This window comes from Scyliorhinus torazame, chromosome 14 (genome assembly GCF_047496885.1).
Source record: "Scyliorhinus torazame isolate Kashiwa2021f chromosome 14, sScyTor2.1, whole genome shotgun sequence".
NCBI lineage: Eukaryota > Metazoa > Chordata > Chondrichthyes > Carcharhiniformes > Scyliorhinidae > Scyliorhinus > Scyliorhinus torazame.
Genome location: NC_092720.1, coordinates 79,121,785 through 79,134,579, shown reverse-complemented (window position 1 = coordinate 79,134,579; position 12,795 = coordinate 79,121,785). Strand labels below are relative to the sequence as shown.

Sequence of the window (12,795 nt, the reverse complement as noted above, 5' to 3'; positions counted from 1 at the left end):
CTGAGCTTCATATAATCTTTCATAAAATGCCTTGAACACTCCATTCACTCTCTCTGCTCCCCGCTCCATCTCTCCCTCCTCATCTCTCACCTCCCCTATCTCCCTCGCTGCTCCCCTTTTCCTCAGTTGGTGGGCCAGCAACCTGCTCGCCTTCTCCCCATATTCGTACTGTACACCCTGTGCCTTCCTCCATTGTGCCTCTGCATTACCCGTAGTCAACAAGTCAAATTCTACATGTAGCCTTTGCCTTTCCCTGTACAGTCCCTCCTCCGGTGCCTCCGCATATTGTCTGTCCACCCTCAGAAGTTCTTTCAACAACCGCTCCCTTTCCCTACCCTCCTGCTTTCCTTTATGTGCCCTAATAGATATCAGCGCCCCTCTAACCACTGCCTTCAGCGCCTCCCAGACCACTCCCACCTGGACCTCCCCATTATCATTGAGTTCCAAGTACCTTTCAATACACCCCCTCACCCTTAAACACACCCCCTCATCTGCCAATAATCCCATGTCCATTCTCCAGGGTGGACGCTGTTCTTTTTCCTCCCCTATCTCCAGGTCCACCCAATGTGGAGCGTGATCCGAAATAGCTATAGCCGTGTACTCCGTCCCCGTCACCTTCGGGATCAGTGCCCTTCCCAAAACAAAAAAGTCTATCTGTGAATAAACTTTGTGGACATAGGAGAAAAACGAAAACTCCTTACTCCTAGGTCTACTAAATCTCCAGGGGTCTACTCCTCCCATCTGCTCCATAAAGTCCTTAAGCACCCTAGCTGCAGCCGGCCTTCTTCCGGTCCTGGACCTCGATCTGTCCAGCCCTGGGTCCAGCACCGTATTAAAATCTCCACCCATTACCAACTTCCCCACCTCTAGGTCCGGGATACGTCCTAACATACGCCTCATAAAGTTGGCATTATCCCAGTTCGGGGCATATACGTTCACTAAGACCACCGCCTCCCCTTGCAATTTGCCACTCACCATCACGTATCTGCCCCCACTATCCGCCACTATGCTCTTTGCCTCAAACATTACCCGCTTCCCCACTAGTATAGCCACCCCCCTGTTTTTTGCGTCTAGCCCCGAATGAAACACCTGCCCCACCCATCCTTTGCGTAGTCTGACCTGGTCTATCAGTTTCAGATGCGTCTCCTGCAGCATAACCACATCTGCCTTAAGTTTCTTTAGGTGTGCGAGTACCCGTGCCCTCTTTATCGGCCCGTTCAGCCCTCTCACATTCCACGTGATCAGCCGGGTTGGGGGGCTCTTTACCCCCCCCCCCCCTTGTCGACTAGCCATCTCCTTTTTCAATCCAGCTCCTCACCCGGTTCCCACGTAGCAGTATCTCCCCCCAACGGCGCCCTCCCGCCCCGACCACCCCACCCCATACCAGCTCCCCCTTCTCCCCAGAAGCAGCAACCCAGTTAACCCCCCCCCCCCCCCCCCCCCCCCGCTACATCCCTCACTAGCGTAATTGCACCCCCCATGCTGCTCCCAGAAGTCAGCAAACTCTGGCCGACCTCGGCTTCCCCCCGTGACCTCGGCTCCCACTGTGCGAGGCCCCCTCCTTCCTGCTTCCCTGTTCCCGCCATGATTACCATAGCGCGGGAACAAAGCCCGCGCTTCCCATTTGGCCCCGCCCCCAATGGCCGGCGCCCCCAGCTCCTCATCCTCCCTCCCCCCTCCCCCACGGCATGGGGAAGAGAGAAAAGTTACAGGGTCGCAGGATTAACAACTTGGGAAATCATCTCTTCCCCCTTTCCCCCCCCTCTTCACCCCACATATTCGCCCCACCACTTTGTCCCAAACGTTCTTTTTCTAGCCCGCTTATTCCAGTTTCTCCTCGACAATAAATGTCCACGCCTCTTCTGCCGTTTCAAAGTAGTGGTGTTTCCCTTGATGTGTGACCCACAGTCTTGCCGGCTGCAGCATTCCAAATTTAACCTTCCTTTTATGCAGCACCGCCTTGGCCCGATTAAAGCTTACCCTCCTTCTCGCCACCTCCGCGCTCCAATCTTGATATACGCGGATCACCGCGTTCTCCCACCTACTGCTCCGAGTTTTCTTTGCCCATCTGAGGACCATCTCTCTGTCCTTATATCGGAGAAATCTCACCACTATGGCTCGAGGAATTTCTCCAGCCCTCGGTCTTCGCGCCATAACTCGATAGGCTCCCTCCACCTCCAACGGGCCCGTCGGGGCCTCCGATCCCATTAACGAGTGCAGCATCGTGCTCACATATGCCCCGACGTCCGCCCCTTCTGCACCTTCGGGAAGACCAAGAATCCTTAAATTCTTCCTCCTCGCATTATTCTCCAGCACCTCCAGCCTTTCCGCACACCTTTTGTGTTGTGCCTCGTGCATCTCTGTCTTCACCACCAGGCCCTGTATGTCGTCCTCATTCTCAGCAGCCTTTGCCTTCACGACCCGAAGCTCCTGCTCCTGGGTCTTTTGCTCCTCCTTTAGCCCTTCAATCGCCTGTAATATCGGGGCCAACAGCTCCTTCTTCATCTCCTTTTTAAGTTCTTCCACGCAACGCCGCAGGAACTCTTGTTGGTCAGGGCCCCATATTAAACTGCCTCCTTCCGACGCCATCTTGCTTTGTGCTTGCCTTTCTTGCCGCTGCTCTTGAGGATCCACCGCAATCCGGCCAGTTTCCTCTCCTTTTTCCATCCGTGTCCAGGGGGGATTCCCTTCTGGTTTACCGCACAGTGTTTTTCGCCGTTAAAATTGCCGTTGGGGCTCCTATTAAGAGCCCAAAAGTCCTTTCCACCGGGAGCTGCCGAAACGTGCGACTTAGCTGGTCATCACCGCAACCGGAAGCCCGTTATTCTCACTTCTAACATCTTCCATTCGGCAGGAGATACAAAGTCTGAGAACACGCACTAACAGGTTCAAAAACAGCTTCTTCCCCGCTGTTACCAGACTGCTGAATGACCCTCTTATGGACTGAACTGATCTCTCCAAGGATCTTCTTTGCGGAGTAGTAATATACTCCGTATACTTCACCCAATGTCTATGTATTTACATTGTGTATCTATCGTATATTCTGTGTTTTCATGTATGGAGCTATCTGTCAGGACTGTATGCAGAACTGTACCTTGGTGCACGTGACAAAAATCCAAATCGAATGGTCTGAGAGAGGTACTTAAAGGATGAAACAAAAGAAAACTGTACAATTTTTGTGTACAATTCATGTTTTACAAACTGTTACATGCCCTCTTAATGTACATTAAAAGCTTGGTCACAATTCATTCCTCCATCACCTGGAAACTAGGGGGTGGACTGATCAATCTCTGGCGTATGAGATAGCATTTTGTAGCATTGATGCCTATGCAAAAATATACCTGATTTAATGATATTTGCCAATGCTTTGTTTGGTTTTCCTCATTCTAGACAGATGTGGCAGTAGCAGCAGAAGAGCTGAAAGCAACAAAAAGCAGAATGAGCCGAAGATTGCAAGAGGTTAGAGTTCAAATTGGAAGTGATGGAATTAGCTATCTGCTCCATAAGTGAATTAACATGATAATATCGTAACATTATGGGGGGCACTCTTTTTTAAAAATAAAAAAAAATGTTTATTCAAATTTTCCAACAAAATGTTTTTAATAAACCCCCCCCCCCAATTACAAAAAGAAAGAAACACAAACACAACAGTCAAAAGTTATACAAAACTTTTACATTGGGTTTCCCCATGGACAGTAACCCCCCCATATGACATTCAAAGGTACCCATAGGGAAGCCCCCCCCCATCCACCCGAATTCCCCCCCCGACCCTTGGGTTGCTGCTGCTGCTGACCTCCTCCTAACGCTCCGCGAGATAGTCTAGGAACGGTTGCCACTGCCTGAAGAACCCCTGCACAGACCCTCGTAAGGCAAACTTTATCCTCTCCAGCTTAATGAACCTTGCCATGTCATTTATCCAGGCTTCCACACTGGGGGGGTTTCACGTCCTTCCATAATAGCAAGATCCTCCGCCGGGCTACCAGGGACACAAAGGCCAGGATACCGGCCTCTTTCGCCTCCTGCACTCCCGGCTCGTCTGTTACCCCAAATAGTGCCAACCCCCAACTCGGCTTGACCTGGACTTTCACCGCCTTGGACATAGTCCTCGCGAAACCCCTCCAAAACCCATCCAGTGCCGGGCCCGACCAGAACATGTGGACGTGATTCGCCGGGCTTCCCGAGCACCTCCCACATCTATCCTCCACCCCAAAGTACCTACTCAACCTCGCCCCTGTCATATGCGCTCTGTGACTAACCTTGAATTGTATTAGGCTGAGCCTGGCGCAAGAGGAGGAAGAATTAACCCTACTCAGGGCATCAGCCCACAGATCCACATCTATCTCCTCCCCAAGCTCCTCCTCCCACTTGCCCTTTAACTCCTCTACCAAGGCCTCCTCCTCTTCTTTCAGCTCCTGGTAGGTCGCCGAAACCCTGCCTTCTCCAACCCATACACCCAAAATCACCCTGTTCTGAGTCCCCTGTGCCGGGAGCAGCGGGAATTCCCTCACTTGCATATACCTGAAAGCATTTCCCGGGGGTAACCCAAACTTCTCCTCCAGCGCCCCCAGGCTCGCAAAAATCCCATCTATAAACAGGTCCCCCATTCTTCTAATCCCTGCCCGATGCCAGCTCCGAAATCCCCCATCCATCCTTCCCGGGACGAACCGATGGTTCTCGCGAATCGGGGACCAAACCGAGGCTCCCACCTCGCCCCTGTGTCATATCTACTGCCCCAGATCTTCAACGTCGCCGCCACCACCGGACTCGTGGTGTATCTTGTCGGCAAGAGCGGCAGCGGTGCCGTCGCCAGCGCCCTCAGGCTCGTGCCCACACAGGCCGCCATCTCCAACCTCTTCCACGCCGCCCCCTCTCCCTCCATTACCCACTTACGTATCATCGCCACATTGGCAGCCCAATAATAGTCTCACAAATTCGGCAGAGCCAGCCCTCCCTGTCCCTACTACGCTCCAGAAACACCCTCTTTACCCTCGGGGTCTTATTTGCCCACACAAAACCCATGATACTCCTACCTACCCGTTTAAAAAAGGCCTTGGGAATCAGAATGGGAAGGCACTGGAACACAAAGAGAAACCTCGGGAGGACCATCATTTTAACCGACTGCACCCTGCCCGCTAGCGAGAGTGGCAGCACATCCCATCTTTTGAAATCCTCCTCCATCTGCTCCACCAACCGCGTCAGATTGAGTTTGTGCAGGGCCCCCCAACTCCCAGCCACCTGGATCCCTAAGTACCGAAAGCTCCTTTCCGCCCTCTTTAACGGCAGGTCGTCTATCCCCTTTCCCTGGTCCCCTGGATGCACCACAAAGAGCTCACTTTTCCCTACATTGAGCTTATACCCCGAGAAGTCCCCAAACTCCCTTAGGATCCGCATGACCTCCGCCATCCCCTCCACTGGATCTGCCACATACAGCAACAGGTCGTCCGCATACAGCGACACCCGATGTTCCTCTCCCCCTCGGACCAGTCCCCTCCATTTCCTGGACTCCCTTAGTGCCATGGCCAGAGGCTCAATTGCCAATGCAAACAGCAAGGGGGACAGGGGGCACCCCAGCCTCGTCCCTCGGTACAGCCGAAAGTACTCCGACCTCCGCCGATTCATGGCCACACTCGCCACCGGGGCTCTATATAGCAATCTGACCCAGCTGATGAACCCCTCCCCGAACCCAAACCTCCGCAGCACTTCCCAAAGATACTCCAACCCTACCCGGTCGAAGGCCTTCTCCGCGTCCATTGCTGCCACTACCTCCGCTTCTCCCTCCACCGAGGGCATCATAATCACATTGAGGAGCCTCCGCACATTAGTGTTTAGCTGCCTGCCCTTTACAAATCCCGTCAGGTCCTCATGAATCACCCCCGGGACACAGTCCTCAATTCTCGTAGCCAGCATTTTTGCCAGCAACTTAGCATCCACATTGAGGAGCGAGATCGGTCTATACGACCCACACTGCAGTGGGTCCTTGTCCCGCTTCAGGATCAGAGAGATCAGCACTCCGGACATTGTCGGGGGCAAGGTCCCCCCCTCCCTTGCCTTATTGAAAGTCCTCACTAGCAACGGGCCTAGCAGGTCCACGTATTTCCTGTAAAACTCGACCGGGAACCCATCTGGCCCCGGGGCCTTCCCCGCCTGCATGCTCCCCAATCCTTTAACCATCTCCTCGAAGCCCAATTGGCGCCCCTAAACCAGCCACCTCCTGCTCCTCCACCCTCGGGAACCTCAGCTGATCCAAAAATCGTCGCATCCCCTCATCCTCCGCTGGGAGCTCAGATCTGTACAGATCCCCATAGAAGTCCCTCGTTTATTCTCACCGCACTCCGCACCGTATTCCCCCCGCTATCCTTAATTCCACCTATCTCCCTCACTGTCTCCCTCTTACAAAGCTGATGTGCCAGCATCCGACTCGCCTTCTCCCCATACTCATACGTCGCCCCCTGCGCTTTCCTCCACTGTGCCTCTGCTTTCCCTGTGGTCAACAGGTTGAACTCCGTCTGGAGGTTCCGCCGCTCCCTGAGTAGTCCCTCCTCAGGGGCCTCTACATATCTCCTGTCCACCCTTCAGATCTCCCCCACCAACCTCTCCCTATCCCTGCTCTCTCTCTTCTCCCTGTGGGCCATGATGGAGATTAACTCTCCCCTGACCACCGCTTTCAGCGCCTCCCAGACTACACCCACCTGCACCTCCCCATTGTCATTGGCCTCCAAATATCTTTCAATGCACCCCCGCACCCGCCCGCACACCACCTCATCCGCCAACAGTCCCACATCAAGGCGCCACAGTGGGCGCTGGTCCCTCTCCTCCCCCAACTCCAGCTCCACCCAGTGCGGTGCGTGGTCTGAGATGGCTATGGCCGAATACTCCGTTCTCTCCACTTTCGGGATTAGCACCCTACTCAAAATAAAAAAATCTATCCGGGAGTAGGCTCTATGGACGTGGGAAAAGAATGAAAATTCCCTGGCCTGGGGCCTGACAAACCTCCATGGATCCACTCCCTCCATCTGGTCCATAAACCCCCTCCCCCCATCTGGTCCATAAACCCCCTAAGCACCTTGGCCGCAGCCGGCCTCTTACCCGTCCTGGACCTAGAGCGATCCAGTGCTGGATCCAGCACCGTGTTGAAATCCACACCCCCCCCCCCCCCCCCCATTATCAAGCTTCCTACCTCCAGGTCCGGAATCCGACCCAGCATGCGTTTCATAAATCCGGCATCATCCCAGTTCGGGGCATATACGTTTACCAGTACCACCCGCACCCCCTGCAACCTACCGCTCACCATCACATAGCGACCTCCGTTATCCACTACAATATTCATTGCCTCAAACGACACCCGCTTCCCCACCAGTATTGCAACCCCTCTGTTCTTCGCATCCAGCCCTGAATGGAATACCTGTCCTACCCATCCCTTTCTCAGCCTAACCTGATCTGCCACCTTCAAATGTGTCTCCTGGAGCATAAACACGTCTGCCTTCACTCCCTTTAAGTGCGCGAACACCCGGGCCCTCTTGACTGGCCCGTTCAGGCCCCTCACATTCCAAGTTATCAGCCGGATTGGGGGGCTGCTCACGCCCCCCCCGCCGACTAGCCATCTCCTTTTCTAGGCCAGCCACGTGCACGCGCCTCCCGCACCCTCCAGTCCCCCAGACGGCGGACCCCCGCCCCGACCACCTCTCCTAATTCCAGCTCCCCTTTGGCAAATGCAGCAGCAACCCTACACCCCCCCTCTACCCCCCCATTCCCATCGCTAGATCCACATCAAGCCCTTTTGCTCCCCCCATAACACTCCCGTAAGTCAGCTGACTCCTGCTGACCCCGGCCTCTCCCGCCATTCCATCGACCCCCTGCAGTGTGAGAATCCCCCCTCCCCCTCCCTGGCGGTCAGTGTGTGCTCCTCTCCAGCACCGCCCCCCCCCCCCCGTCCTTCCCTAGCGCGGGAAAAAGCCCGCGCTTTCCTGAGCCGGCCCCGCCCCCACTGGCACAGCTCCTTTTGCGGCCTTACCCCAATTCCCCATCCCCGGGCCTCCACTCCCCCTCTTCCTTCGTGGGGGTCTGCCCCTCCAACACCGACGCCCACAGTCTCCCCATCAAATCCCTTCACCCATCCCCATCCAGCACCCAAACCAGATGAACATTCCCTAAACGTAATAAACACCATATACACAGTAAACATCCCCCCACAACAAACCCTCAATTTGAGTCCAACTTTTCAGTCCGTATAAAGCTCCATGCCTCTTCAGGCATTTAGAAATAGTGGTGCCGATCCTGGAACGTGACCCACAGTCGCGCTGGCTGCAGCATACCGAACTTCACCCCCTTTCGATGGAGCACCGCCTTAGCCCGATTGAAACCAGCTCTCTTAGCCACCTCTGCACTCCAGTCCTGGTAGATTCGGATCTCCGTGTTCTCCCACCTGCTGCTCTGCTCTTTCTTGGCCCATCTCAGGACACACTCTGTCCATAAAGCGGTGAAACCTCACCACTACAGCCCTTGGCGGCTCGTTGGCCTTAGGTCTCCTTGCTGGGACCCGGTGAGCCCCATCTAGCTCCAGAGGCCGCGGGAAGGCCCCCACGCCCATCAGCGAATTGAGCATCGTGCTCACATATGCCCCAGTATCGGGCCCCTCCACTCCTTCGGGGAGACCCAGAATCCGAAGATTCTTCCTCCTCGACCTATTCTCCAGGTCCGCAAATCTTTCCGCCCACCTCTTGTGCAGCGCCTTGTGCGCCTCCACCTTCACCGCCAGGCCCAAGATCGCGTCCTCGTTCTCCGAGGCATGTTGCCACACCTCCCGGATCGCCGCCCCTTGGGCCTTCTGGGTCTCCACTAGCTTCTCAATCGCCGCCTTCATTGGCGCCAGCATTTCTGTTTTCAGCTCCTCAAAGCAGCGTCTAAGAAACCCCTGCTGCTCCTGCGACCACTGCGCCCATGCTGCTTGGTCTCCACCCGCCGTCATCTTGTTTTTTCTCCCTCTCACTTTTCGCTGCTCCAAGATCACTTTTTTCACCGCTCCACTCCTGGTCCAATCCATATAATGTCGGGGGGACCTTGCTGTCACCTTCCCACCCTGGAAGCCATCGAACAATTTCCGTTGGGGCCCCTCTAGAGAGCCCAAAAGTCCGTTCCCGGCGGCAGCTGCCGAACGTGCGACCTACCTAGGCATAGCCGCAACCGGAAGTCACTCTGTGGGGGCACTCTTGACAACTTGAATGGGCTCTATATTGCATAGTTCCTCACTTGAGTATTCTGTTTGTATTAATTTGTAATTAAAAATAATAGGGAGTAGAAAAAATCCAGAAGGTACCTGTATTTCCATTCTCTATTTAGCCTCTAATCACATCACGGTGCAAAATGATGGTTCCAAAATTCTAAATAATAAAAGCAAAGTGGGTGATTTTGAACTTGTTCAAAGTTGCTGGTGAGCCTCTAGCATTAATCACTGGTTTTAACTGGAGCTCCAAATCGTTTATAGGTCTGGCCTTCCATGAGCTGTCCATTGTTCATTCATTAATTGGTGACTTCATGGGCAAGTCAATCTGGAAGTCAGCAGTAAAGAGGGATCATTGTGCACTGGGACATTAGACTTCCTGCACCCCATTGTCACAGCCAAATTGCGATCTTTGCACCTATTCTATTATGGATAGGTGTTAAATTAAACAGCAGTATTTTCTCCTCTCACCACCTGTCCATAAACAGAAAGATGTTTTAATTTGTTAACTCCTTTATAAGCAGTGGCATATTTCCCAACCCCTCAGTATTAGTGCAATCCAATTTTCTATTAATAACCCTACAGCAAAACTGAAGACAGGATGAGCTCAAATGGTTAATTTATTTGCACATACTCGACTTCCGGTGGCGGCCATGCGTGGGTAGGTCGCGTTTTCGGCAGCTCCCGCCGCTAATGGACTAACGGGCCCTTTTAAGGAGCTTTGACGGCCCCTTCTCGACGCAAGCCGGCAGGCAAACGGTGCTAGAAGGCTCCCCACAGCAGTTTATGGAGGGGACCAGGAGCAGGATGGCCAAACAAATTACCGGTGAGAAGCGGCAGGAACGGGCGCGGGATCAGAAAATGGCGGCCGGCTTGGATCAGGCAGCGTGGGTCCAGTGGTCGCAGGAACAGCAGGAGTTCCTTAGAAGCTGCTTTGCTGACCAGAAAACGGAGATGCTGGCCCCAATGAAGACCTCAATGGAGAAAATGGTTGAGACCCAGAAAATGCAAGAGAAGGCGATCAAGGAGATTGAGAAAAAGGTCTCGGATAACGAAGACGAGATACTGGGCCTGGCCGTCGGGGTGGAGGCACACGACGCCCTACACAACAGGTGGCAGGCGAGGCTTGAAGACCTTGAAAACAGGTCCAGGAGGCAGAACCTGCGCATTCTGGGCCTGCCTGAGGGTGCGGAGGGGTCGGACGCAAGCGCATTCGTGACCACGTTATTGGGGACCCTGATGGGGTCAGGAGCGTTCTTTCGGCCTCTGGAATTGGATGGGGCGCACAGAGTGCTTACAAGGAAGCACAAAATGAATGAACCGCCGAGGGCCATGGTGGTACGGCTCCACCGCTTCTCAGATAAGGAACGAGTCCTGCAATGGGCAAAAAAGGAGCGGAGCAGCAGATTGGAGAACAGCGTAATCTGCATCTACCAGGACCTGGGGGCAGAACTGGTCAAGAGGCGCGCTGGGTTCAACCGTGCTAAGGCGGCCCTCCGCAGCAAAGGGGTGAAGTTCGGGCTGTTGCATCCGGTGAGGCTGTGGGTCACGTATCAAGATCACCACCATTACTTTGATACACCGGACGAGGCGTGGAATTTTGTCAAGCAAGAAAAGTTGGACTCGAACTAAAGGGTAGCCACACTGGGACGTTACTCTGGTGGGGATGGTAATTGCCGAGTAGACGGAGGGAGCGACACTATGTTGTTTCCTCTTATTTTTGTTTGTTCCCTGTTTCTTCGGCCATGTTTTCGGCTTTTAAAAAAAAAAAGATTTTTATTAAAGTTTTCACAAATTATCAACAACAGAAGGTAAAAGGAACCCAATAGAATTAAATACAAAACAAAACAACCCAGTGCCTCCTCCCCCCCCATACATAAATAATATATTAATACCCACCGAAACAGATAGCAAACATAGCAAATATATGCACCCCCTCAGATCCCCCAGTATAGACAAACAAAAATAAAAATACAATATGGGTGTGGTTTGCTGGGCTCTCTGAGCATCTAACACACCTGTCCTCACCCCCAAAAAACCGGCTCATCCTTGTCCCGGTCATGTGTGCACTGTGCAGCACCTTAAACTGTATGAGGCTGAGCCTCGCGCACGAAGAGAAAGAGTTCACCCTCCCTAGGGCATCTTCCCACGTCCCCTCCTCGATCTCCTCCCCCAACTCCTCCTCCCCCTTAACTTTCAGCACCTCCATCGAGGCCTCCTCCTCCTGCATCACCTGGTATGTTGCCGAGATCTTCCCCTCTCCAACCCACGCCCCCAGAGCACCCTGTCCTGTGCCGTGCGTGGCGGCAGCAGCGGGAATTCCACCACTTGCCGCCTGGCAAACACCCTTACCTGTAGATACCTAAAGGCTTTTCCCGGGGGGTAGCCCGTACTTCTCCTCCAGCTCACCCAGGCTCGCGAACTTCCCATCCACAAACAGGTCCCCCAACCTTCTTATCCCTGCCCTGTGCCACCCCGAAAACCCATCATCTATTCTCCCTGGGACAAACCGGTGATTCCCCCGTATCGGGGTCCACACCGAGGCCCCCACTGTGCCGCCTCCATTGCGCCCAAATTTTGAGGGCAGCTGCCACCACCGGGCTCGTGGTATACCTCATTAGAGGGAGCGGCAGCGGCGCCGTTGCCAGCGCCTCCAGACTCGTACCCTCACAAGACGCCGTCTCCAGCCTCTTCCATGCCGCCCCCTCCCCCTCCATCACCCACTTGCGCACCATCGCCGCATTGGCGGCCCAGTAGTACCCACAGAGGTTGGGCAGTGCCAGCCCCCCCCCCCCCCCAATCCACTCCGCTCCTACTCCTCTCCAGGAGCACTCTTCTCACCCTCGTAGTCCCTCGTGCCCACACAAACCCCGTTATGCTCCTGTTGACCCGCCTAAAGAAGGCCTTCGGGATAAGAATGGGGAGGCACTGGGACAGAAACAAAACCCTTGGGAGCACCGTCATCTTGACTGACTGCACCCTACTCGCCAGGGACAGCGGCAACGCGTCCCACCTCTTAAGCTCCTCCTCCATTTACTCCACCAGCCTCGTGAAATTAAGCCTATGCAGGGCCCCCCAGCTCTTGGCCACCTGGACCCTGAAATACCTGTAGCGCCTCTCCGCCCTTTTTAGTGGGAGCTCGCCAATCCCCCTCTCCTGGTCCCCTGGGTAAACCACAAACAACTCGCTCTTCCCCATGTTGAGTTTGTACCCTGAGAAATCCCCGAACTCCCTGAGGATCCTTATTACCTCCGGCATTACCCCCCACCGGGTCCGCCACATACAGCAGCAAGTCATCCGCATAGAGCGACATCCTATGCTCCTCCCCATCCCGCAACAGCCCCCTCCAGTTTCTCGACTCCCTCAGTGCCACAGCCAGGGGTTCAATCGCCAGCGCGAAGAGCAGGGGGGACAAGGGACACCCCTGCCTCATCCCTCGATGCAACCGAAAGTACTCAGACCTCCTCTTGTTTGTGGCCACACTCGCCATCGGGACCTCGTACAACTGCGTAACCCACCTGACGAACCCCTCCCCAAACCCGAACTTCTTCAGCACCTCCCACAAGTACCCCCACTCT

The 12,795-nt window shown here is 54.5% G+C and overlaps 1 protein-coding gene across 5 annotated transcripts in view; it reads left to right on the top strand.

Moving 5' to 3' along the window:
• Positions 1–12,795, top strand: part of LOC140389833 (coiled-coil domain-containing protein 150-like) — a 183,269-nt gene that overhangs the window by 35,154 nt on the left and 135,320 nt on the right. For all 5 annotated transcript variants that reach the window (XR_011934489.1, XR_011934487.1, XR_011934486.1 and 2 more), the window contains exon 4: positions 3,391–3,459. Coding sequence is in view for 2 of the 5 variants with exons in the window: in XM_072474402.1 (XP_072330503.1) it covers positions 3,391–3,459 (69 nt within the window). In the remaining 3 variants the exon portion in view is untranslated. The remainder of the gene's footprint in view (positions 1–3,390; positions 3,460–12,795) is intronic.